Source organism: Lontra canadensis, unplaced genomic scaffold, assembly GCF_010015895.1.
Source record: "Lontra canadensis isolate GAN:19392208 unplaced genomic scaffold, GSC_riverotter_1.0 scaffold51, whole genome shotgun sequence".
Classification (NCBI taxonomy): Eukaryota; Metazoa; Chordata; class Mammalia; order Carnivora; family Mustelidae; genus Lontra; species Lontra canadensis.
The window spans coordinates 13,159,246-13,187,108 of record NW_022631045.1 but is presented as its reverse complement, the minus strand read 5'-3'; the positions used below and the strand labels follow the sequence as shown (position 1 = coordinate 13,187,108).

The following is a 27,863-nucleotide window of genomic DNA, read 5'->3' as shown; positions in this document are numbered from 1 at the left end:
TCAAAGGCCAAACCTTCAAGAACAGGCTTTGATCCTTCACGAATGATCTCTAAGTTACTAAGGAAGACAGATATTTGGGAGAAAGAAAGATGCTTTGTTTCTGGAAGGAGAGAAGTAAGAGAGGAACAAATATGCCCATCTTCTTAGTTCCAGCAAGGCAAGCATGCCTCTGTCCTCCAGAGCTACTGTCAGAGATGAACTACCAGACTGGAAGAAACATGGGTCTTACCTAGAAGGACCTTAGGCCTTACAGCAGCTGACCTCTGCCCAGTGCTATTCCTCCCAAAGGAAAAGGATGGCGCTCCTTTGACAGCCTGCTGAAAATGGCCACCGCTAAGGCCGACGCACTTGAAATTTTCTGTCCTTCTCATAAGTCAAAGTAATGAGGGCTTTCGGAGCCGCCACAACCTCCAAACAGGACATGAGACACACAAAAAAGAAAAAAAAAAAAATCCAAGCATGTTGGCCACCTTGAAGGCCGGGAGAGAGGAAAGTTCTTCAATATGCACTTTTCAGTCTCGAGGCATCCATTATTCTGTTGGCAAGAGAATGGCCTCACGGACGAGCTGGTACGTGTATTTATTTCCCTGTCTCTGAGCAGCGCTCAGTTGTCTGATATTAGGCCTGGACTGAAGGACCCTGCGGTTTGCCATCAGGTGCGGTTTACCACTGGCTTCTCTGCTTTCCGCATCTGGGAGACAAAAACAAGCTGTGGCCCATGGGGCCAAGGAGCTGTGGGTGGCAGTTTGAGAACATCTGGAAGAGGAAGGGTTTTTTGCAAGACACAGTTGCACTGATCATTCCTAGCACAGAAAGAAAATGTTTGGCTATCCTTGCTCAAAGGATTCTTTGTGTGGCAAAGTCATGCTCTGTTCGCCTCTGCACCCATAACAGTTAGATCGGGCAAAATGAGTTGTAGTTATCCGTCAAGTATTCCTGATGATTAATCAGGGTAATTGCGGGACCCGGCTAACTCAAGAAGGCAGAATCTTAATTATGTATCTATGAGACCTTTAGGTAGGTATCTGGTACAACCAACTCTTACCTGGTTTTCTCAGCACTACAAAAAAAATCTACAAAATCTTCAAATCTACAAAATCTACAAATCTACAAAGATAAAAAAATACTGATGGAGAGCTCCTTACAACCTATAATCCACACAACATCACTCCACCCAAGGAGGATTTAGTATGCTTTAAAATGGACTAGAGTGCACTAAACCTATGTGGTAAAAATGTACTATTTTTCCAAGTCCCCCAAAGATATCTTAGTCACAGCTCCTTACCTTTGACGGAGGGTTTGGCAATGACGCTGAAGTTTCTGGAAGCCTATGGAGTAAAAAATAAGAATCAGTCATGGTTTTTCATAGACAAGCAAACAGAGAGACTGGGCCAACGGACTTAGCAAGTGCTACTTTCATGGACTAGCTTCACCTCCATGTGTCCTCCTGGACTATCACCTCAGTGTCAAGAATGACATTTCTGTAAATGAAGAAATCTTTATTTTCTTCACATTGGAATTGTCTGAACTAAAAAAAAATAAAATAAAATTAGAACTCATTTGTTACAATGGAACTGCTTTTCTTTAGCCTCTATAAATTTACATTTTGGCATTGTAGTATTTTTTTTCCTTCATAAATGACAAATCCAGCATATGTATATTTTTTATTTAAATACAATTTAGTTAACATAGAGTGGAATCCAGCATCTATTTAAAAGTAAAAATTATTTTAACTGTTGACAAAAAGTCAGACAAACTTGACTTTTCTTCAATTAAAGAGAAGTTTAATTGACATATCTTTCTACCTGAATCTTTAACCAAAAGCTAATCACTTCAGAGGAAAGAAAAGAATCTGAAAAATAACGGGAGTACAAAGACATAGGTCATGAATGAGATAAACAGCACAGAGGAACCCAGGGAAATATTAAACAGAAAGACAGGGTTATCGATTTAAAGCAGGTTTTCAAACACTTCAACTACTATAGAAACCAGTTTCCACTAATTGTTTTTTAAAGTAGGAACTATACAATTTGCTAAAAACAGCAACTATAGATCTATTAAGAAGCCACTTAAAAAAAAAAAAAAAAGAAGAAGCCACTTTATCTTCATGTATCAGAGGAGAAAGCTATTATAAGAATCAGGAAAAGCTATTATCACACCCATAAAATCTTAACAATAGTTGCTAAAATCGAGAAAAGAAACACATTCTTTTCAGCCTAAGGTAAAGTCTTTATGTTATATTAAATATCTTTATGAAGGACATAACACAAATAAATCATTCATAAACCCATTTTCTGCCCTCAGACACAGATTGTGTTTCATCCTTTGAGTTCCAAGAGCTAGGCATAATAAAGGTACTTGGCAAACATCTCATGAAAGTGAAAGTGGTACAAAACCTTTAAATGTAACTTTCAAAAATATTCTAGGGGCACCTGGTGGCTCAGTTGGTTAAGCATCTGCCTTTGGCTCTGGTCATGATCTCAGAGTCCTGGGATCAAGTCCTGCGCTGGGCTCCTTGCTCAGCAGGGAGTTGCTTCTCCCTCTCCTTCTGTCCCTCCCCTCCACCTTCCCCACCCCTGGCTCTTGCTCTCTCTCTAATTAAAAACCAAAATCTTTAAAAAAAAAAAAATTCTACATGCCATCTCTTATTTTCTTCTAATCTTTATTTCTCTTAAAATGGTCACAGTGCTCACTTCGGCAGCACATATTCTAAAATGATCACAAAAAACCACATTAGTGAAGTCTAACTGGGGATAAAACTGTATACCGTTTACACTCTAAAATCACACCAACCCATAATTCCAGTCCTGATACTCACCAGTTTCTGCAATCAGTATCCACCAAATCATTTTGTTCCAATAAATCAGTGTCTACTAAAAACCACCTTCAACCATAGAGTCTAGGAGGTAACTCAAGAATAATTTATGAGAAGCAGTGATGTGATAGAGCCATTAAGGAACCTATTGTTGGGAAACCAAGAAGCACCAAGGTACTTCCTAATTATGGCTAAAGATGAACGTTACTTACTTTAAATACTTCGCTAAGTCATCACTTAATTCTTTAGGGATGTAATCAGATATCAGGCCATGAGCATAACGAATATAATCCTCTGAAAGAGAGAGAATGGAGAGTGCAAAAAAAAATCAGTTGTAATTATGGTAATTTTAGTCAAATTGATCAGAGTTAAAGTTCTGGCTCTCTCTGGCCTTAGAGACTCACTTAAGCTCTTAGCCTCCATTTTCCCATTTGTAAAATGGGGATGTGATCCAAGGTTGCAGCAGTGAGCGATTTCATGGATGCGATATGACAGAATATAGCAGATGCCCACCGAATGATAGTTTAAAACAAAAATTCAGGGTCTTTTTCTTAGTTGAGGCCTTTGAATACAAATAAAGCTCGAAATCAGCTGTAACAGTATAACATATTCATGCTTATGAAGACTAATTGTTTTAGGTCTGTTTCAATATAGAATGAGTCTAATTAGTGAATAGTAATGAATACATTCATTTAAGAGACGTCATAGATGATACGTCTCTGTCAAGTACCTGAACATCATATATACTCTCAAACTAATGTCTTCAAAAATGGAAAAAACTAAACTCAGCAGAATGTATGATCATTAATTCTAAAGCACATGGACACTTAGTACTAAAATGAAGCCATGGTATGGAGGAGATGCAGTTATAGAAGTCAGAATCTGTTTTAAAGCCCTGTTCTTTAATTCATATTTTATGTAGAGTACTAGAGGATAATCAAACTTTAGATATGGGATGATCACACGGGGAATATAAGCTACCAAAAGCACCATCTCAGGTTTGTTGCTGGGATATTCGTTTGCTTCTTTTTTTCCTTCTCTTCTGCCTTCAAACTAAGACAGTAATTTGCCTGAGCATTAAAGTGACTGCTTTCTGGAGCACAAAGCCTCAAGGTCTTCAGTGAGAGACCTTAACTACCAACATAGTAAAGTTATTTACTGAAAGTTATTCACTGATAACTGAAAGTTATCACTGGGCCCTTCTTAAAATGTGCTCTTGGTTCTAGGTTAGTAATTATCCACTAAGTCATGAATAGACAAAGGGAATTAAGAAAGTGAACACGTTATTTGTTTGCCACTTCTGGTGGCTTACTGAGCTACAGATCTAAAAAAAGGAAAACTTACTTTATGGCTATGCCTTAAATGGCAATATAGCCTTGCCCAGACCATTATGTTTAGAGACTGGCACAAACACTGGATTCAGAGCAGAAGATGTGACCTCCTAGCTAGGACTGGTGACTTTGGATAAGTCATCTACTCTCTGAGACCACAGTTCTTTACTTTTAAATGAGATCTGCCTAAATAATCTCTAACATCCCTTCACCTTCTTAAAAAAAAATCTAGGGTCCATCTATCCATTTGACTCAACTCCTTCTCTTCTGTTAAAGCCAATCAGAAACCATGAGAGCTGGTAAACTCGGGATAGCCAAAGCTGTCCACCATTTCCAGAACAGCAGGAGTCCTCTACCATCTATATGTGCAAGCTAGATTTCTGCAAATCAAGGACTGCCTGCATTACCTTCAGTCACAAACAGGACCCTGGTCCTAGTTTTGTTTTAATGATGACAATCAGATGCTTTGGAGTTGTATGCCCACAACAGGGGAACACTGAATTGGAGCTTAAAGTCAGAAAAGTTTCTGTCCCACCATTCGGGAATGTTAATTGCATTATATAGCTGTTTTTATTCAACTACACATACAAAAACAAGAGGACACATACTAGAAAAAGCAGAAGAATGTACGTTAATAACCTAAAAGAAAAAAATTGCCAAGGGAATCAATTTTCACCTAAAATCGACATACTAAGACCAATAGTAGGACATATACTTTTTTTTTTTTTAAAGATTTTATTTATTTATTTGACAAACAGAGATCACAAGGAGGCAGAGAGGCGGGCAGAGAGAGAGGGGGAAGCAGGCTCCCTGTTGAGCAGAGAGCCAGATGCGGGCCTCAATCCCTGGACCCCGGGATCACGACCTGAGCCGAAGGCAGAGGCTTTAACCCACTGAGCTACCCAGGCACCCCAGGACATATATTCTTGACAGTAAGATGCAGAGAAGTGCAGCCCCTTGGAAACCCAGGGCCACACAAACAGTAGGACAAAAACAGGAAGCGTGTGGGCTTCAGAGTCAGGCAATCTCCGTGGGTCGCTCAGCTTCACCACTCACTCACTGTGGGACTCTGGGTGCAGCTTCCAGACTCTCACCGTCAGATGAGACTTAACAGGGAGGGTCAGCTGACATCCTGTGTGTCCACAGGCCACTCAGGCAAAGGGCTTGGCACACAGAACACTCTCAATAAATGACAGCCAGAGCTGTTAGGCTGGTTATTGCTATTAGTGCAAAATAGTATACGTGCCAAAGGCATGATTTAAGTATCAATTAGTGACAGAAATGATCGATGGTAAAAATATTCCTGTGTTCTGAACTGAAATGCACACATGCCACAAGATCTAAGAGAACACAAGGCCAAGATAGTGAAGCTTCTGAGACACTAAGATGGTAAAATCAGGGATGCCTGGGTGGCTCAGCCAGTTAAGCGTCTGCCTGCAGCTCAGGTCATGACCTCAGGGTCCTGGGATCAAGTCCCATGACCTGCTTCCTGCTCAGCAGGGGGTCTGCTTGTCCCTCTTCCTCTTCCCCTCCCTTCCTCCATACTCGTGCATGTGCCCTCTCTCTCTCTCTCAAATAAATAAAATCTTAAAAAAAAAAAAAAAGATTTTAAAATCACAAGACAGGCATTTATACACCAGCAACTTACTGCAGTCAAAAATGATTTCTGACAAAATGACTTACTTACCTTCCTTGTCACTGGAAACCTGGTCCCCAGAGAAAAATGCATTTGCCTGTACCCGGGCACTGACATTTATGTTATTGATTTTTAAGGCTGATACGGTCTGATGAACCTGTGAAGTAACCAAAAAGGAAACATCAGGGTATTTCCAACTAACGTTAGAAATCCACCACCTTCCAGATGGTTCTCAATCCATTTAAGATGCAGGAAGAATATCTGAGGATCTAGAAATGTCTTCACTGGTATCAGACGAAGAGAGATGGCCACAGCATTTTGGCATGATGTCATGACATGGACTTTTTAAGGCCTACACAATATGAGAGCACTGGCTCTGGAGTTGGGCTGCTTGGGTATGCTTTGTGACCATGGACTACTTACTTAACCTCTCTGTGCCTCTATCTAACGGGGACATGAGTAGTATCTAATGCATAGTACAGCGGTGAACATTAAATGAGTTCCTGTAAAGCCCTTAGAACAGAACCCGGCACAAAGTTAATATGCAATCATTTTTCTAAATAGAATAAATCATAAATTTTCTGCTTCCTAAAAATTTAAGAAAAGAGACACAATCAATAAATATAAACATAACTTTGCTATTCATGTCATTATCATTTGCTAAGGACAAAAACTAAATGCCAAGATCCTTCTCAGGACTTACCCTGATTCTTCACTTACTATTAATGCAGATAAGGGTGAATGGTGGGGGCACTTTTGAAATCCTTCCACTACTTCGGATAGGAGTGACCTAACTCTGCAAGGTTCATTTCCATGTTTCCAGGTTCTCCATGTGCCCCATAACATGATATGACAAGCATGTTTTTACATACAAGATATAAGAGAATCTTAGGAATCCATACTATACTGGTATCCACTGAACTTGAAAAACTTTGTTATCAATAGACTTGGTCTGGTGAGATTCTTAATGAGTGTCAAAGTACACAATTTTCTTAGACCAGTGGCTTTCACAGTGGTTTGTTTGTACTATAAACACAGCAAGAAAATACACAGCAACCCAATAAAAATATATGTTTCAAAGAATCATACTTAATACTTGTCCTTACTCTGTGCTATATTTTAATACATCCCATCCCATCCCATCCCATCCCATCCCATCCCATTCCATCCCATCCCATCTCATTCCATTCCAAGAGAAATACTGGCTGTGACCCACTAAATCAATTTGAAAAACACTGCCCTAGACCTGATAGTCTAGCTCTAGCATTTTAGGATCACTAAAATCCCTCGAGCAACCAGACGCCGAGAGTGAGGCACACTTCCTCTGAGCCTGAATCGCGTCTGCCTCAGACCCCTGCCTTGCTGTGTGAACGAAACCTCTGAGACAACAGCAGGACTAACAGCAGCAAATGTGCATCCACATTACCTGGCGTGGAAGACGCAAATCTACCATCACCAAGTAGTGAGAACTTCTTTCGTCCAATGGTGAGGATCACGGGCAATGGGGATACAGGTCAAAGGAAAATGTCAAGCTAACTCCAGAGATGAGTTAGGGAGGATGAAAAGTAAAAGATTTCTTTTCACATTTGGATATCTTTTTTTTTCTTTTTTAAAAGATTTTATTTATTTATTTGACAGACAGAGATCACAAGTAGGCAGAGGGGCAGGCAGAGAGAGAGGAGGAAGCAGGCTCTCCACGGATCAGAGAGCCCGATTCGGGGTTCCATCCCAGGACCCTGGGATCATGACCTGAGCTGAAGGCAGAGGCTTTAACCCACTGAGCCACCCAGGCGCCCCTCATATTTGGATATCTTTATATAGGTTTTCTCTTTTAGCTGGATATATAAGATGGCCATTTGATTCACACTTAGCACCTTCTCTAAACAGTTTTTTAAAAAAGAGCATTAAACTTTTTTTGCCATAAGGTATTAGAGATGTACTATACCTTTTTTTCCAGCCACTTTATTGTCTTCTCTTTGCTGTACTTGTAATATTTCTTTTTGTCTATTTCTGGATTAAGGAGAAAAAACCAGAAAAGTGTATTAAACAAAAAAATAAATTAATAAAGCTATATAAAGACATATATATATATACACACACACATATATATAATATCAACAATTTAAAAATGTTTCATAACAGTTTATACTCTTGAAAAACTCAATTTATAAGCCTAAGAGCATACTTGAGAGGTTAAAAAAAATCCCCAAACAGAACTTAGGCACCTCAGGTTTCATTCAACCAACAAATGAATGGGAATTTAAGCAAATCATCAAATAATACTACAGTTCTCATCCCAAGGAGAAATTTTTCTCTTTTCTTTTTATTATATCTTTATGAGATAACAGATGTTAATTAAACTTATTGTGGTGATCAATTCATCAAACCTGTGAGTCAAACTATTATGCCTTATACCTTAGACAATGATGTGTATCAATTACTTCTTAATAAAACTGGAAAAAAGTATGAAAACAAATCTGTAGAAAATCTCTAATTTTTACAACTCAGCAAATTAACATGCTAAGGAACCTTCATTTTTGGAACTGATCTGAAGCTTAGTTCAGTATTTTCAATGAGACTTCTTTTCTAAAATAAGGATGGAAATCCCAAGAAAGGAAACTGAAAGTAAATGCGGATGCGCTGCAGACACTGAGGGAAAAAATCTTGTTAACTACTTGGTACTCTCCTGGTGGGATTAGCAAGAAAGAAGAAAAGATTATGCCTATCTTTGAATGCATTACCAGTATAACCATGACTATGTTTCAGGAGAATTTGGATTTATGATAGGCTTGACCTGGCCCTTTTTGGGGATAAAAGTGCCACCTCTTCTAAGTTACACTTCCGTCCTTCACAATCCACCTAGCTTTACATACTTTGACATGAGCTGTTATTTCCTCGGTAACACTTCATTCATAGAGTTTCTTGCTTTCTGTGCAATCGGCAGAGGCAGAGGCCTGCACTCCCAGCCTCCTGCCTCATGCAGGAGTGATCTTTGGGACCCCTGGAAATCGTAGGGCCAGATGCAAACTCCCCCCATGTGACTTGGCTAGCCATGTAGAATGGCATTTTCTCTTTCCTCCATATTCATCATGGGAGATGGAAATGCTTATTCAGGGATCATTTTCAGCAGTCTGTTACGTTGCTTGCCTTCCATGAAATGGTTTATATATATGGGAGAGGGGCTGGCCTTAGCTCCTGTATGTGTCCTTCCCCATTCCAGCCTGTGGTTGTTAACACTGTGGGCGATAGGAGGCAAGATGGAGGGAGGGCTGGGCCTCTGCACCCATCTCCTTGGGATGTGTCAACAGGAATCATGGAGGAGAGACAGTTGCAAATGGCATTGTCAGAGTTTGAGGATTCCAAGGGGCAACAGTTGCTGTGCGGGAGTCAGGGGCAAACCTGGGCAAAGAGCCTGCTGTGGAACCAAGGCAGGTAAAACTGGACTCAACTTCCCTGGAGACAGTGTCCCGCCCACGTACAAAAATAAGGGGAATTCTAAGAGCACACAGCAATCACTCAATAAATATACACTGTCATGTGGGTTAAAACTTCTAAAGAAGCTCCCTTCATTGCCTGAGATAAATCTCCAAAGAAGTTCAGTGTAGAGATCTCTCCTAAGAAATCCCATCTAGACTCTTCTACTCACTTCTCTCTTGCCTCTGATGTCCACATTTCTTGAAAGAATGTTCTACAACGTTTCCTTCCTCGCTCGCACTCCCTGAGACCCTTGTAGGCCCTTCCTTAATCCTCTTGAAAATGCTCTGTTGGTAGAAGTGGACACCACAGGCTCTGGGCCATACTGCCTGGGCTCTGACATACCCAGTGCAGATTGATTTTCTAATGTTCAACCAACTCTGCATTCCTGCGATAAATCCCACTTGGTTATAATATGTTATCCTCTCTATACACTTGATTTGCTAATATTTTATTAGGAATTTTTCAGCCTATGATCATAATGGATATTGGCCTGGTTTTCCTTCTCTCTCTCTTTTTTTTTTAAGATTTTATTTATTTATTTCACAGACAGAGATCACAGGTAGGCAGGCAGAGAGAGGGGGAAGTGGGCTCCCTGCCGAGCAGAGAGCCTGATGCAGGGCTCGATCCCAGGACCCTGGGATCATGACCTGAGCCAAAGGCAGAGGCTTTAACCCACTGAGCCACCCAGGCACCCCGGCCTGGTTTTCCTTCAAAAGTAATTTGGTATTGGGATAATTCTGGCTTCATAAAATTAGTTGGGAAATATTCTTTTCTCATGTAATTTCTAAAAGGTTTTGTGTAAGTATCATTATTTGAGTATTAGTTCTATCTTAAGGCATGGCAGAATTCATCAGTGATGCTAATTGGGCCTGGAGGTTTTTTCCTAGGAAGTTTTAAACTGTCAGTTTACTTCTAACTGAATACTCCTTGGACAAGAATAAGCACTAAGAAATATCCAACTTGGATATCCCAGGATGCTACAAAAGGACCAAGTGCAAAAACTGCTTAATTTTGAAATTCGCAAATTTCGATAAGGGGGTTCAAAATATTCATGAAGGCCACGTGTTACCCAAAATTATGAAAAATACCATGTCTGTTCACGTCTTAAATTTAATATTCGCAAGAGTTAGTGAGTTAGATAATATGTGCATATGCTGGAAAGGTTTCTTTCCTTAATGTGTCTGGTGCCTATAAAACTGGTCTCAAACATCTGGAAAGATTGGGTTTACAAAATAAGGATGGAATAAAAGTGAGTCCACAATTAAATAACATGTTCAGCAATTGGGTAATCGGCTCACAATCCTGAATTTCCCTGATGTATTATTGAACAAACTGCCTAGAGCACATTTTCACATCTACTTTCCCAATGTTTTCCATAACAGAAACTCATATAGTCTCTTTTTTTTTCCTGCCTCCTGGGGACAGAAACTTGGCAACTGTACTTGGGGTATTTTAATCAGGTAAGTTTTCCTGGCTCTTCTTGTTAATCACATCAGACAGACCAGTGCAGCTCTGGCTTGCAATATGAAACAGTGTGACACTCAAGATGAAGTTCATAACCCTTTATGAGGCCCTTCCCCTGTCATCCCTCCACTGAATGTGAGCTTCTTCGGCAAGAAGTGATTGAGCCCCAGAGCTAGCAAACACAGACACATCATCTCCTTCACTAGTAGAGCAGGCAGTGCTATCTAAGGTCACCGCCATTGTCATTTAGGATACAAACAACTGGGGCTGGGTTTACTGGGCAGGGACGAGGTGGGTAGGGGGAGGTGCTCATAAACCTAGAGGCTTAACCAGATCTTTAATGCCACAGACTTCTGAGACAGCATCTGAAGTCTAATACTGAAACAGCTGCCTGGGGAATCTGAGTGTTTCAGGTTTTGCTCTATCTGCAGAGTGCCTATGGAGAGAATGGACGTTAGAGACCGTCAGCTCTCTCCTTCGTCTTTGCTCCCTCTCCTGGATATCACCTGACCACTCCTTAGCAGTCCTCTTTGTTTCTTTTGAAAATCCTAGCAATAAAATATGGAACGGAACCAAACAGTAATTTATAAATGGACAGTAAGCTAAATTCGAGTAGGCAGCTGGGTCTATCGCTGAAAGGAGGGAAATGGGCGCCTGAGAATAGAAAGCTCACTGCCGGGATGAGAATCGTCTTTTCCTTATGTTATCATAGTTCTCCGTCTTTCCTGTCTCCCTCTTTTTGCCTCACAAAGGGAAATTATGAAGACGGGATACACAAGATTTTTTTTTTAAAATAAGTTTCTGTCTTTACATGAGATACCACCTAACAGCTCCACCCGAGTGTTCTGGAAGGTGTGGCACAGTTGCAAGAAGGAAAGAGTGGCTGTCAGACACAGGCTTCAGTTCTGGTTCCCCGGCTTCTACGTCTTTGACACTAGTCCAGTAACTTCACCTCTTTGAGACTTGGTCTCCTCATTTGTAAAAATGCAGGTTGTAACAATAACAAGAGGCAATTACTGAAAGGATACGATGATAATAACTTTGCATTAGATAGTAGATATTTTTATTATTACCACTTATCCCCAATCTACTTAAACCACTTCAATACGTATTTAGCAATGGACCATCAAACAGATGTGTATGGGTGTGCCCAGTACTTACACATCAGCAAAGAATTAATAATTTCTACAGAAGTCTTAATAGTACTTATATTTACTGAGCTTTTACTGTCTATCCAGTACTCTCTGGGCATTGATTTACCTCTATTACATAATTTAATTCCAGAAACATCTCTTTATGGTAGACACCAGATACTATTAACTGCAATACTTAAATAATGTTCACATCCTGGTTACTCAATAATTTCAACACTATAAAGCTAAAAGAATAAAATCATTGCTTTATTTTATGATACAGAACAACTTTGTAAAGTACTAATTATAATGTATGGGGGATATTCTCAACCCTTCAAAACTCTTCATCTGACAGATCAAGGATACTGAAAAGTTTGAATGATTTCTTCAAAACTGTATAGCAAATATACTTTTAATTTTCCTTGCAGGCCATCAGATCCTGCAATCAGATTACCAGACTGTTCTTAAAGAAATTCTTTCCCCAAAAAGAAACGAAGCAAATACAATAAAATATTAACATTGGTTGATTATTGGATTGAGTACTAAATAATATTTGCAGTTTTTTAATTTGAATTTTTTCTATCTTTAATTTTCTTAAGTTAAAATAATTGTTTTACCAGTCCCTGTACTTTCATTTTCAAAGCAGATATATTATCAGCCTATATATTTTTCAAGTTTCTAACAGACTAGGCCTCAAATTTTTCTTTCTTTCTTTTCTAGTGATAGTAAGGCAAAACATAAAGTGAAAATTCAGCTTAAATTTCATCTAGTAAAAGATGTATGCCATTCTTTCTAAAAGTCTTGACAGTTTCTTCATAATCAAATTCTTCTCCTAATAAATGACATCTGTATATCCTAAAATAATGGAAGATTTAAAAACAAAACCAAAAATTTTAAAAATGAGAAAAAAAATGATATAGAAATAGTAGGATATCTTACATCTCTTAAAAATGCATCATCCTGAAAAAGTCCTCTTCATCAAAATACACATAAACAATCTCACATTACTTGCCTTACCCCTTAACCCAGAACACAAATATGTGAAATATTTTCTTTATGTCAGTTCTGTATACAAGGTCAGCATACTGAGATAGAAATCTTTTCCCATGAAGATCCAAAGGGAAATTCATAGTATTTTGAAGTTTATTTAGAGTTGGTCCAACAAGATAAGCATAGGACATGCACTTTCTCCAGCAGCTGAACTCCAGCCATCAGGCAATGTTGAGGAGTGAAAGAGATTAGGATAGGAGTTCAGATAATGATTTAATCAATGGTCAGGGGTTCCAAGTGAAAGAAGGAAGGAATGAGAGAGAGGGAAGCTCTTGTTTTGAAATGCAGGTTATAACAACTAACAAATGCCAGTGCATTAACACTTTCTGAATCTGGGTTTCTGGGTTTTGGTTTAAGATAACTGCTCTTTATATAGCTCATGTAAACATTTGGGATAATGAATTAATTCCATTTTCAATTTACGTTAGCTTGGCAAAATTAAAATGACTTATACTTATCCCTCATTATTTAAGCTTTCAGAAATGGCTATAAGCCACTTCATTTGTTCACCCACAAAAAGACTGTTAACTCCTCCAAGCTCAGCATCGGGGAATGTCTTTAATGGGACTGTTTTGATAAAACCTTGGTGCCACATTCCAAATCCAAAATGGAGCCCTAAGCTTGGTCAAGGGTGATTTAGCTAAACCTAAAATGTAAAATGTTATCAGCAAGGTTCTCCCCTTTCCCACTGTAAGCTTACACTTCCTGGAACCACGATTTTGTTGGGCTCAGAACCGTTATGGTTGCCAAACCAACCATGAACAACCACAGCTCATCAGCCTGTTGGTTCGGTTCCCACACTCTATGTCCATGTTAACCCTGAAGCTACTTGGATGACTTTTTGGAGACACGGATGCTAAGTTTGTATAGTGTTTCCAACTTAACAAAACATACTCACATATGCTCACATATGCTTTACTTCCTTCTCTCAAAATTCAAATGAAAAGTATCTACAACTCCTCTCTTCAGTAGCCTCAGCCTCTTCCCACCCGTGTCTCCAGGAGGCCACCCTCACCGCAGATCAGGGCACAGCTCAACAGTCATCCCTGACTCCTCTGCTATCTTGACTACCACCCAATACCGAATGACGCTGGTTCTACCACTTGGGGCTATTACCCGCTAGGTCCGGTGCTAAGTTCAGGCTACCATCATTCTACTATAGCAGCCTCCGTGGACCTGACCTTCGATTCTCCAGGTTTTCCACATTATAGCCCTGCCCTGCTCAAACTCTGCTGACGCTCCGCTACCATCAAACAAAGTCAGACACACATTAGGCCCTTCATCATCTGAACCTTGCCCTGCATGGGCAAGGGTAGAAACCCCTTTCCTTCATTCCCGACCTTCATGTACTCCTGGCATTCTATACTCTGGCTAACCTGAACTCCTTAGAGGTTCTTACACATGACGAACTTTCCCATACATCCATGCCTCCGTTATGCTGCTACTCTGACTCACCCTTCAAGGCTCCACTTAGAGGCCCTCTCCCCCAGGACAGCAACACCATAGCCAACTCCCTGCACTCCCCAGCCACCAGATTATAAATCTGTCCTGTGCATCCCCAGAAAGCCAGGAGTTCACTTTGATTACTCTCTGCTCTCACTGCCCTATTTGCATTTGCCCCCAATAGACTCAAAGCCTAGAAAGGAAAGGATAATGTCTTATTTATGACTAGTTTAACTCTAGTGATCAACATATGCTTCTTCGCAGGCATTCAATAAAAACTTCTTGATTTAATGAAGGTACAGGCTTTATGTAATTTTACAAGAGAGAAATCTGAGGCAGAAAACAGTCAAGGAACTTAACTGAAGTCACAGACTAGTTCAAAGAAGAACTGAGACCAAAGCCCAAGCCTCGTGATTTCTGGCCCTGTGGGAGACAGGCCACCATATTCCACTGGTTAGAATTTCCAACACTGAACAGTCCAGTGCAACAGAGGACTAGCACTGACGAGCGGAAGCAAGTCTGAATGACAGCTTCCCCTCCGACTGACATAGAACAGGCCTTATATTCAGAGGGACAGGCGCCCAGCCTTTCCAGCAGCCATAAGCCTGATTTCAAAGGCCATATACTCTACCTTTCTCCTCTGTCACATGTCGAAGTAACTTCTCGAGATCAGGAAGTTTCAGCAACAAGATGCAATTTGGAAACATGTCATCCACCACAACTTGATTTAGGGGCTGGAATTTTCCCTGAAAAAAGACTTCATTCAGTCAGAAGGCAAGCACTCCAGTCAGCAAACTCACACATTAGAAAAAAAAGAAAAAGATATATCATCTCATAGCTGGACCTTTAAACTGAGTTCAAAGTCACTTATCTCACCTAAAGAACCCCTCCACTGGGACAGGCTCCAGAATGGACTCTCAGGTCCCTCTAGGAAGCTCTTGAAAGCCCTGGGGTTCCAACCAGCATACCACCCATATCAAAAGTACAGTCACAGGAGGGAAAAGTTCTAGAAGAGCGCTAGAAGCCGTGGAAGCTTACGGAAATGGTAGAGATTGCACTGGGTTAGTCCAACCCATTCACTGTGAGAAAGAACCAACTGAGGTCACAGAGCAGGGGTCCTAACCATCACTCAGGAAAAAGCCCAGATCACACACAGAGCAAATAGCTTCCCTCCCTATCCTTACCCCAGGGCTGAAGAAAGAAATGCTACAGCAAGGAGAAAATTACCAAAATGAATCTGCTCCTGCCAGAACTATCTGATAGTGCTTCCAAATGTAGACCATGATAAAAGAAAAGATAGCCAGAGGGATAAGTACAAGGAAGCTATACACATATTAAATCAGGCCCATCTCCAGAGTTGTGCAAGGCCTGGTAGCCAATGGGCCAGAATTCAGAACATAGAAGTTCAGAATATTCTTCTTCTCAATCAGGTTATTTTTACTTAACTGTGCAGGAGCATGGAGTCTGTCTAAATCATTACACCCTTGACTTGGAAATAGTGAACTTTATAAAAAAATGTATGGTTCTGCCCATGTCCCACTTTTAGCTCACTCTGCTTTTCTGTCTTGGTGACAACTCCATTTGGAGACAAAGAAACCGTCTGATCAGTTTTCTTTCTGCAAATGCAGCTTTCTTTGGTTTGAAGGGTGAAATCTCATTCATTCAGTAGCATACGTCAAAGCTTGTCATACTTTCTGTTAAGTCAACGAGTGGCAAGAAATGCCTCAATTTCAATACTGTCTTCTTCCTTCAGATAGTAACAATATCCACACATTTTCCAAGTCTGCCTGTCTTTAGATATCTACCTTAATGTATATTCTTTCATGGTCAACAAGTATTTTAAGTATTTAGCAATTTAAAACAATAATCATATACAATGAACTGCCACACAGTTATGTTAATTTCATAAGTAATTAATATTTCATTCTCACTTTCTTTACCATATATACTCAAAAAGGTAATACAAGAAGCAACTTGTTTTGAATATAAAGTTAGTAACAGTTGGGATAGCTAGAAATTCTAGAAGAACTTTTCTGATGTTAAATCTTATGATTAAAAAAGCCCAGGTCAACATTTCAAAAGTGCATACCAATATTCTTTAACTCAATAAGAAAATATTGTGTCTAACATGCAGGGAAGGAAATACCTAAATGTTTCATGAGTTATTTTATAGTGTACTTCAAGTATTTGAGAAGAAAACGTAAGATGGTTTACAGTGAAAGCCAATCACCACTCTGCTTCATTCTGTGTCTGATGACTTGAAACAGCCCTCCGGACTCCCAAGAGGCCCAGGGTGAGGGTAATTCATCATGGTCATGGTTTCAGTGGGACACAGGGAAACAACCCCACAACATGGGGGGAGGGGCTTTAAATGTGCATCAGTACAGGTGCTAAGGCTGGCTGGTGACTTTCCCTCTGTTAATGTAACCTAGAAAACAAATGGGAGCCAAGTGAAGTATTCAACTGAATACTATCAGCTCCTTGCTTCTGGTGGTGACCAGACCATTTCTGTTCATTTAGAGATGAAGACTTACTGTCCTCGCCGCTCATATACCCTAAATATGCTGGCTCCATGGTAGCTTCCAGAGAATGAGCACCATGAATGAAGTAAGGAATAAAACTTCGCCAATCCAGGGTAACGGACAGAGGATGTAGGAAAGGAGGGGAACAAAGAGGCTAAGCTGCTTCCAGAGACAGCGTGACTTAAAGTTCGAAGTCCGTTTTATTGCTTTTGGTTTTTACAGCAAATTAAACTGATAAACCCACCGTATGGAAGTTTTGGAAATTTGGTGTAAGGACTAAATAAGACAAGCCCATAAACATTTAAACTATATAAGCAAATATCAGAGTACAAAGACCAGATTCTTCTAAGCAGTTTAAAATAACACTTATTCCTTAAAATTGTTAATTCACAGATTTTCAGACTGTGGTTGGTAGATGCTGGGGGGTGTCTCAGACCCTTTCAGGGGGTCCAGAGCTCAAGACTATTTTCACAATAATGCTAGGATGCTATCTGCATCTTCAGTGTGCTGACATGTGCACGGCCAAGGGAGGAAGAACTGCAGGCTTCTTAGCACCAGTCATGGCCACGGCACCAACCTGTCCTGCAGCTCCTGTGCTCTTCACTGCCACGCAGGCAGGTAAAAAAAAAAAAAAAAGGAAAGAAAGAAAGAAAGAAAGCCAGTGTCACTTCAGGATACCCTTGATCAAGGAGTAAAAGCAATTACTTTTAGTTAAACCTTGACCCTGAGTGCAAATCTTTTAAATATTCTCTGTGTTAAAAGTGATGCTGAAGCCCCTTCTGCTGCTACCCAGGTGCAGTAATCACCTCAAGGAAAAGTGCTTGCATCACTGAGTCAAAGGCAGAAATAACTACTTTTTGTGGGATACCATTTTTAACTGAAAAAACCATTACGGACTAGTGCTGTTCAGACATGGGTATTTGGCAGAACATAAAAGAAGTGAGCCTGTGACTTCAAGGAAAAGACTGAAAGTACTTGCAGCCGGTGATACAATTTTAACTTCTAAGCCAAAATTAGAATTGTAGAAACGTTTATCTGCTATGACAGCATCCCAATATATAGTTTTCTGATGAGATCAGTGGTGATATTAACAGAGGAGGGAGAGAGAGAAAGGAGATGTGTTAACATTTGGAAGATCTGCAGAAATCGGTGGAGCAGTATTTTCCAAATGACCAAGACATGATATTACAAAGTCCTACATGGGTAAAAAAATCCATTCTCGGTACAAGGCAAACCAATGGATTCTCATGTAAACAGAACACAGGAAATTCACTGACAGGGTTTCAGATTCTACACTGCAATGGATTTCTAAGAAACCACTTCCCCTTGTTGGTTTTTAGATTAGTATCAAAGAATACAGTTATCTGAAAGTGCTATTGTACCAGTCCTCCCTTTTCGGACTCCATGTCTGTGTGAGGCTGCAAATTCTTCATACACCTCCACGGAAACAATACACGGAAATGGACCGAATGCGGAACCAGATAGGAGAATCTCGATGTCCTCTATTCAGCCAGACATCAACAAGATTTGCAAAACTGGAAAACGCCGCACTCTTCACTGAATTTTGTTACTTGTTTCATTAAAAACGTGTTATTTATGGGAACACGTAGTGGGCTCATTATTTTTATTTCAAAATAAATTAATAGAACTATTTTAAGTTTCTCAGTTTTAATTTTTAATGCAGTAAATATCGATAGACAAAACCCACAGGAACAAAAAGCTTTTGGGGATCCTAAAACATTTTTAGAAGTACAAAGGTATCTTAAAACCTAAATGTTTTCGAACCTCTGACTGAAACGATTACTGTTAATGAACGCTTTTATTGGAAGGGTGTATTTCAGTTACATAGGATTCCTTGAGTCGCAAGTACAGCTTCCAGGTTAGTGAGCTTTTACTAGGCACACCCCAGCTGACCTATTTAACATCGCACAGAAAGAAAATGAAAGAAAATGTATTCTTTCCTCTCTTAAGGGCCAGGGTCAGTTTCTTAACATTTGTATTGTATTTCAAAACGAATGAGTACTTAACGATAAAATCCTCCTCAACCTTAGGCTTTTTGTCAAACAAGTAAATCATGGGGCATAGAGGACTAGGCCAGTCATAAGTGTCACAGGTAAAGCAGTCAGAGATGAGTGCAGGTACTCAGGTTTCTGTCAGTGCTCTCACCCACCCCAGCACACGTGATACAGGTGTTCTAGACCAAATCTACCAACCTGAATCAAACCAAATTATATCTGAATTGTTGGGACTCTACATTTGGGTCATTAAAAGGAGAGAAAGAAGATCAAGCAAAAAACGATCTATTCTGTTCCCTCACTGTTAAAGTCCCAAACAGAGAAACTCACCTCTTTACCAGTCTTTCTGAGGTAGTGGAGAAGCAGAAATAGAGGGTCCATGGGTGTGGCAAAGTGGAGAAGACCTCCTACAGATTAAAAAGAGAACAAAAGGATTTAAATGTCTTAGAAAGACAACTTAGTGGGGCGCCTGGGTGGCTCAGTGGGTTAAAGCCTCTGCCTTCGGCTCAGGTCATGATCCCAGAGTCCTGGGATCGAGCCCAGCATCGGGCTCTCTGCTCAGCAGGGAGCCTGCTTCCTCCTCTCTCTCTGCCTGCCTACTTGTGATCTCGGTCTGTCAAATAAATAAATAAAAATCTTAAAAAAAAAAAAAAAGAAAGAAAGACAACTTAGTTATAATCCCAATATGGAAACCATTCCTTGAAAAATATATGTGAAATTCTAAATTCAGAAGCTCTTCTTACATAGGCGCATGATTCTACATGACTCTTTTGAAAGGCAGAATGTGCTACGGTAAGTGTAGTCACCATCTGTCAGCACACAACATTATTACAGTCTTACTGATAGACTCTATGCTGTACTTTTCACTTCTGTGACTTGTTTATTTTACAACTGGAAGTCTGTACCTTTTCATCTCCTTTATTTATTTCAGCCACCCCCCAACCCACCTTCCTTCTGGCAATCACTAGTTTGCCCTTTGTATTTAAGAGTCTGTTTTTTGGGGAGTGGCTGGGTGGCTCAGTCAGTTAGGCATCTGCCTTTGGCTCAGGTCATGATGGGGGTGGGTGCCTGGGATTAAGCCCCGTGTTGGGCTCTCTGATCAGTGGGGAGTCTGTGTGTCTCTATCCCCAACTTGTGCTCTCTCTCAAATAAAGAAAATCTTTAAAAAAAAAAAAAAGAATTTTTTTTAAATTTGTTTCTTTTTTATTGTTTGGTTTCTTAAATTCCATTTATGAGTGAAATCATATGGTATTTGTTTTTCTGTCTGGCCTATTTCATGTAGCATTATACCCTCTAGGTCCATCCATGTTGTCACAAATGGCCAGATCCCATTCCTTTTTATGGCTGAGTAATAATCCATTTTAAGTGTAAGTGTGTCTGTGTGTATCTATCTATCTATAGATATGTATCTATATACATATAGATATAGATAGACATCTATATGTACATATACTATATGTATATATCTATATCTATATGTACATATAGATAGATATAGATATATGTCCTCAGGAAAGGGAAACAAAAGCAAAAATGAACCATTGGAACTACACCAAAAAAAAAAAAAAAAAAAAAGATCTGCAGTGAAGGAAGCCATCAACCAAAGGAAAAGGCAACTACCAAATGGAAAAAGATATTTGCAGATGATATATCCCATAAAGGGTTAATACCCAAACTACATAAAGAACTTGTATAACTCAATCCCAGAAAAACAAATAATTTGATTAAAAATGGGCCAAAGACTTGAATAGACATTTTTTCAGAGAAGACATACATGACCAACAGACCCATGAAAAGATGCCCAACGTCACTCAACATCAGGGAAATGCAAATAAAAACCACATTGAAATATCATCTCCCACCTGTTAGAATGGCTAAAATCAAATACAAGAAATAATAATAATAAATGAAAATAATAAAAAATATAATAAATAACAAGTGCTGACAAGGATGTAGAGAAAAAGGAACCCTTGTGCACTACTGGCAGGAATGCAAACTGGTTCAGCCACTGTGGAAAACAGTATGGAGGTTCCTCAAAAAAGTAAAAATAGGAATATCATATGATCCAGTAATTCCACTACTGGGTATTTACCCAAAGAAAATAAAAACACTAATTCAAAAAGATACATGCACCCTGATGTTTACTGCAGCATTATTTACAATAGCCAAGGGATGGGAACAATCTAAGTGTCCACTGAAGGATGAATGAATAAAGAAGATATGAAATATTTAGAAATCATTTTTTATTGTGTTTTTATTGTGTTATGTTAGTCATCATTAGTTTTTGATGTAGTGTTTTGTGATTCATTGTTTGATGTAACACCCAGTGCTCATTGCAATACGTGCCCTCCTTAATACCCACCACCAGGCTAACCCATCCCCTCTCCCTCCTCCCCTCTGAAACCCTCAGTTTGTTTCCCAGAGTCCATAAAAATCATTTTTAACAGAGGTCCTCCTACCACCCCCAAAAAGGGCAAAGTTGGGGGAAATACTGACAAAACGTGAACCAGGCAAACATTAGGAGACCTGTATGTGTAAGTTTATCTATAAAGCTGCAGTAAAATGTCATTTTCTATGCGTTTGAGGATGAAGCCATGGGCAAGCAATATTATTCTCTCCATGAATAGCTCCTTCTATGGTCTGTGCGTTCACAGCTTGGAATTGCCAATAATTCAAAGCTGAGAAGGTAGTTCCCCACCTGAGACCCCACCCTATTCAGACCTTACCCTATCCTCCTACTCCCTAAGGAAAAGGCAAGAGGAAACAAGTCGAACAAGACTGAACATAAGGAACAGGAGACTCTGTAGTAAGGTTACTATCCAGGCTAGAAGGAAAAGAAGCAAATCAAGAAAACTAACTACCTAGTCCCCACTCCTCCTTCCTTTATCACAGCCTCGCTAAGCTCCTTCTTACACACTCCTTCTTCCATGGAGGTGAACGAGAAGAGATATTTCATCACATGGAACAATAAACAATTCCTTTATCTTTATATTTATTTTGGTTTCAGGAAACATATGTACTTTCTTTGATTCCCTAACAGAGCAACCTACCTATACAACCAAGAAATTCTAACCCTAAATTATATATATGATTTCAATTCACAGAAAGTAAAAAAACATTAAGAAAGTAATTTCATATTATGATATTACTTGATTATTTTTTTAAAGTAGAAGAGAAACTTATGAAAACAACCTATCAGAAGCTCTAAGCTCATTTTATATGAGGCATCCGTGATAGAAATTAGGAACAGGTTTCTAGTTCTGAAAACAATATCCTGGTGGCTATTCTTAAAAGCAGCTCTTTATTCAAGGCTAAGTTTAAAAAGAAGACAATGATGAAAAAAGCAGGCACCTTTGCTATGAACATAAAACCACTCAAATAAATAAGGTCTATTAAAAAGAAAAAAAAGCAGGTACCAACTCAGACAGTCCAGGAGAGGTGATCAATCACTGCCTCCCAATATTTCCCAGTTTCATCAGGATATTATTGTGTCTACCTAGCTAAACCCAACTGCAAGTGTATTACGTTAGAAGTTAGAACTCTCATACTTTGCCAAACGAATAAGCATAGCAGCAACAATAAAAGGGAATATATACTTTCCACCTGCCAGACTCTATCACAGTCCTGCCATTGCATTTTGGCAACTGAAAGCCATTTCAAATATTTTCATGCACACAGGTATATGAAATTTATCACCAACAATAAACTCTTGTTCTGGAACGTCCTAGAAGAAAGACAAATTGGCCTTTCTACATTGGCTCTAAGTGGAGACATACACAGTCAACAGAAAGCAGAGGGCTTACAAAGAAATAGAAAATACTCTCAGGAAACAATGAGAACACAGGTAGAGGGAATGTACAATGGCCTCAACTATCGCTGACTCGCCCTTCCCCCGACTCCTTGAACCATCAGAACATGTGGAATCCTTTCGCCTTCTGACTCAACACTGCCCCCAAATTAGAGGAACATTAAAAGAATCAGAACTTTGGGGTTGGGTATGTGTGTTGGGGGAGTGAAGGGTGGGGACAGTAGTAATTTTATGACGACACGTTAAAAAAATCTTTGTTATATTCTATTTCATTTTAGAAGTGCATCCATTTGCACAGAAGTAAGACGTTAACACCTGAAGATCCTCAAAAGTGTCTAAAAGAAGAACAAAGAGTTCCCAGTCCACACAGTGTACGTTCCCGTGTTAGAAAAATGACCTAATTCCCGACCGGGGAGGCATCTGTGTTTTAGGAGACAAAGTGGAGTTACTAGTTTAAATTCGCCTACTATCTAAGATACATAGATACTGATTTAAACTTGTTCAAACCATCTTTCCTTTCCCCCTGATTAAATCCTGCTCTGATGCCAAGGAAGGCCAAAACATGGACCAGACTCCAAACTGGGCAGATAGGCCTGCACTCCAACGCATGAAGGATGGAAAAGCTAGAGTATGTGTTTAGTTAACAGAAATATATACACTAGTCACTTACCTGATTGGACTGATTGATTTATAAACCAAGAATGGTGTTTTTCCTTGAAAACTTTTATTTCAAACAGCTGCTGTTGACACATATTGAACAAGTAAATGGTTCCTTCCCCTGTTAAGACAGATCTGTTTTTTATTTGTAAGTTTTCACACACACACAAAATCAAAAGACTGTCCAATAGTTCTGAGGAATGTTCCTAATATGGACATAAACATACATAGATATATTCTATACAAACTGACTCTGAGGAAAGTTTATAGCTATTATATACAGATGCTTGTTTCTCAGATCTATAATCCTCACTGAACTTAAACCAATAAATTAAAAAAAAAAAAAAACGCAATCATTCATCTTAACTGCTACAAAGCCTCTCATTGACTCCTCCATTAGATCGCAAGGGGAAACCAGTTCTTAAACTACCCAAGCCTGGCGCTTCTGCCAGATGAACTGAGCTGGCATGTGGGTCCTGTCACCAGAGGGACCAAGATAGACCCTGAGGGCCAGCACTAAGTGAGAAAGGCAAGGGCCCTTTGATGCATGAAATTTTTTTCTAAACACAGCACTATCAAGAACCCTGAGTTTGAATCTATGTGGACCACATGCTGGGCGTGTGCCTTTGAGGAAGTTGTGCAAACCTTTTGGTGCCTCTGTTTCCGTATCTGTAAAATGGAAGCAATAGGGAACCTACTTCACAGGGTTTTGTAAGGATCAGAAAGGCAGAACACATGTAAATTTCCTAAAATAGTATATGTTCAGCACATGTTAGCCTTTATTTTTCCAGTCAATGTAGTAAATGCGAATATTTGTTCCTCTGTTGTTTATGGACATGTAGATAAAACAGAAATTTTACAAGAAGCCTGACTTTTTTGTATACCTTTACTTTCATTAAATGCTTTACAACCTTTACTGCTACCTAAAACTTCTCTAGAAAAAAATGTGAAAAAAAAATTAGAAGTTAAAGATAATAGGAATCTTCAATTCAAATTCAATTCCATCTTGAGGAAAAGGAAACTGGAAGAAGCCTGGACTTTTTGCCTTTTTTGTGGCTTCTATTTATGTCTTTCCATCAACAATGGTAACAAGGCACTACCCAATAAATTTCTCTTGCTTTTACTATTCAATATTGTACCCGCCAGCACAATGTTCTAATTTGCTAAGTATCAGATGTCTACACAAAATCTTACAAAATTAATAACAACCCTATAACATAAACCTTGTGAAATAAATTAACAAAAAAACCCCACATAGAGATAAATATCAGGATTACTATATTTTATGGTATATTTTAATATTTTTGCCTAAAAATTAGGAAACAAAATGCATTGAATATAAAGTTAAAATGAAATTAGTTGCAATAAAATATGTATCTATATACAGTGCTTTTAATATATAAAAAAAATCACCTCTTTGAATGGGAACAAATATACCACCTTTTGGTTAGAACAAAATAAGGAAAGTACCACTAAAAATGAAAACACTCAAAATCTTGGCATGTCAAGTAAAAACTCTATTTTTTCTTTTTTACTCTGGCTGTTTATTTTACAACATAAAATGAATATAAGTGGACATTAATATTGGATAACTATTTAAGAAGAATTGGCTTAAGAAAGCTAGAGAAAAACAGTCTGTTTTCAGAGAGAAGCCAAACACACCACTTTCTGTCTTGTATGTATTTCTGATGAGTGAACAGTTCTATGGATTTAAATTAGGAGAAGAAATAAACAAAATTTATGCCAAGCTCGCTGTTGTCACCCAGCAATGCCAACTTACTTTTAAAACCTATTAAGGAAGAACAAACGTACAAAGGTAAATAAGTATATACACTTTTTATGCGCAATGTTTAAAAAATATTAGAGTTACTGTAATCAGAAGAGAAGGGGGAGGGAACTTTACCTGAACATGGGTTAACCAATTTTACAAATATAAGCCCACTTTTCATCTTCTTTGAAGCATCTTTTAAATATTCTGAAAAGAAATAATGAATTTGTTAAATTAAAAGACATTTGCTTTCTTGCTCACCTTATTTACCTTATTCTCTCTCTCTCTCTTTTTTCCTTCTGTTTGAATGATTTTTCTTTGTAAACTCTCTAACTCCAATTTGGTCGTACCCTCTGTGTCATACTTAAAAAGGCCCTCTCTCCCTCAAGCCTATATGAATCACTTACATTTTCTCCCAACAACGTTGTTATCTTTAATCTATCTGAAATAAAGCTAGGTTTAAAGTATGGAGAGAAGATCCAACTTTTCTTTTTTTCAATGAACTGTCCGGTTGTACCAACGTTATCTTCTGAATAACGTATGCCCGAAATAGTTCCTTTATGCTAAATGTTTAAACTACATTTATAAGTCTGCCTATGGAAATTCTATTTTGGTCTACTAGTCTGTGTCAATATTAGCATTACTACTTCAATATTTTCATTATTATAGCTTTAAAATACATTTTAATATCTACTGAAGTAAGTTCCCTCATTACATTTCCTCTACAATATTTTACTGTCGAAGTTTTAATGGTGTAGATCAAAACACAAAGACCATGACCATTTGATTTATAACATCTTCCATATATTTTGAGTGCACATTCACAGAACGCATTTGGTGACTCTCTCTCTCCAAAAGGAACAAAGGGGTCTCATAATCCAGCAGATCAACAACCTACCAAAGCGTAAATCAGAGAGCTTTGGGGTAAGCAGTGGCACTTCATTGTTTTTATTTTCTGTGCCCCCCCTTTACCCCACTTCAGATCTTCATAAACTTGAATACAGCAAGCATGATTAGAAATCGGCTTACACATAAATGGTTAAAATACAACTTTCTTCTTCAAATAAGAGGAATATTAAATAAGCGAAAGAAAAAATAAACCCCAATTTTGAGATTTCCAATCGCAACTAAATGGAATACCAAGAACTTTATTTACCCTCCCACCTAAAACCATCAATGAGAACAACAACAACAACAAAACATAGGAAACTATTATGTTCATGACACAGGGCATTGAGCCGTACAGGATAGTGATCCCTGAGAGATGGGCAACAATTAAGGTGACCGCTATGATACGCCATGAGGAGTTTCCACCTGCCCCAGGGGGAGGCTGGCAGACACCCTGCATTGACAAGGTGGGGCTTCAGGTTCACTGGGCGGCGCGCAGGAAAGGAGAGAGGTACAAAGAAAGAAAACCCTAGACCTGTGCAGAGGACACTGCCTGAGTATCCAACCGAGAACTGATCAGTACATGCAGGTGATGAAACTACCCGAGGGCTAGGAGATGAGAGGGGAGAGTACCTCACATTCATGCAGGGCTCGGAACTCCAGACAGACGGGGAAGCCTCTTGATTCCAAGGACATTAAAGGGTCTTGCCTCAGCAGCAGGGAACAAAGAACCCTAGCCTGAATGCTGCTGTGGTACCAAGAAACTAATTTTATTTAAAAAGCAAGACCTAAAAAAAAAAAAAGAAAAAGCAAGACCGAGGGGCACCTGGGTGGCTCAGTGGGTTAAAGCCTCTACCTTCGGCTCAGGTCATGATCCCAGAGTCCTGGGGTCAAGCCCCACATCAGGCTCTCTGCCCGGTGGGGAGCCTGCTTCTTCCTGTCTCTCTGCCTGCCTCTCTGCCTACCTGTAATCTCTGCCTGTCAAATAAATAAATAAAATCTTAAAAAAAAAAAAAAAAAAAGCAAGACCTAAAAGGATCAAACTGTTTCTGAGTACCTTCACTGGGACCCAGAATGAAGCTCAAGATTATTTAATAGGAATACAAGAATATTCCTTGGCCAAAAAGGTAAAATTCACTATGTCTGGCATCTAAGCAAATATTACTGGGTATTCAAAGAAGCAGAAAAATATGGCCCGAAATGAGAAAAATGAAGAACCCAATTAATGAGAGAAGGGTCCTGATATTAGATACAGATGTTCAAATGAACAGGCAGGAGCGTAAGGATGGTATTCCTCATGCACAAAAAATTAAGTAGAGACACATAAGTTTTCTCAAAAGACCCAAGTTGAAATGAAAAATACACTAAATGGGATTAATGGCGGAAGAAAAGATTAATGAACTGAAGACATAGCAATAGAAACTATGTGAAATGAAAACACAGAGAAAAAAGAATGAAAAATAAATAGACATTAGGAACTGTGGGACAACTTCAAGCATCCTAATACATGTGTCTGAAAGAGAGGATGTGGGAACGGAAAAAATATTTGAAGAAATTATAGCCAAATATTTTCAAATCTGATGAAAACAATAAACCTACACATCCAAGAAGTTCAATAAAGCCAAAACACAGGAAATAGGAATAAACTATATATCACGATCAATACTTCAAAGCCAGTAATAAAGAGACAGATCTTAAAAGCAGACAGAGTTAAAGAAGACATACTATGTACAGAGGAACAAAACTAAGAATCACAGCAAGTTTCCTCATTGGAAACAATGTAAGCCAGAAGACATCTGTAAAGTACTGAAAGAAAACATGATGATCCCAGAGAAATTACCCTTGAAAAAATAAAG

General features: G+C 39.0%; 1 protein-coding gene across 6 annotated transcripts in view; it reads right to left on the bottom strand.

The window, feature by feature from the left end:
• Window positions 1-27,863, bottom strand: part of RNASEH2B (ribonuclease H2 subunit B) — a 63,476-nt gene that overhangs the window by 13,946 nt on the left and 21,667 nt on the right. For 5 of the 6 annotated variants that reach the window (XM_032874108.1, XM_032874112.1, XM_032874107.1 and 2 more), the window contains exons 2-9: window positions 25,255-25,326; window positions 23,365-23,472; window positions 19,217-19,293; window positions 14,981-15,095; window positions 7,728-7,792; window positions 5,834-5,939; window positions 3,028-3,109; window positions 1,286-1,328 (exon numbers count right to left, since the gene is read on the bottom strand). In XM_032874108.1, coding sequence (XP_032729999.1) covers window positions 1,286-1,328; window positions 3,028-3,109; window positions 5,834-5,939; window positions 7,728-7,792; window positions 14,981-15,095; window positions 19,217-19,293; window positions 23,365-23,472; window positions 25,255-25,326 — 668 coding nt within the window. Of the gene's footprint in view, window positions 1-1,285; window positions 1,329-3,027; window positions 3,110-5,833; window positions 5,940-7,727; window positions 7,793-14,980; window positions 15,096-19,216; window positions 19,294-23,364; window positions 23,487-25,254; window positions 25,327-27,863 lie in introns of all 6 variants that reach the window. The other variant, XM_032874111.1, reaches the window with a different exon arrangement.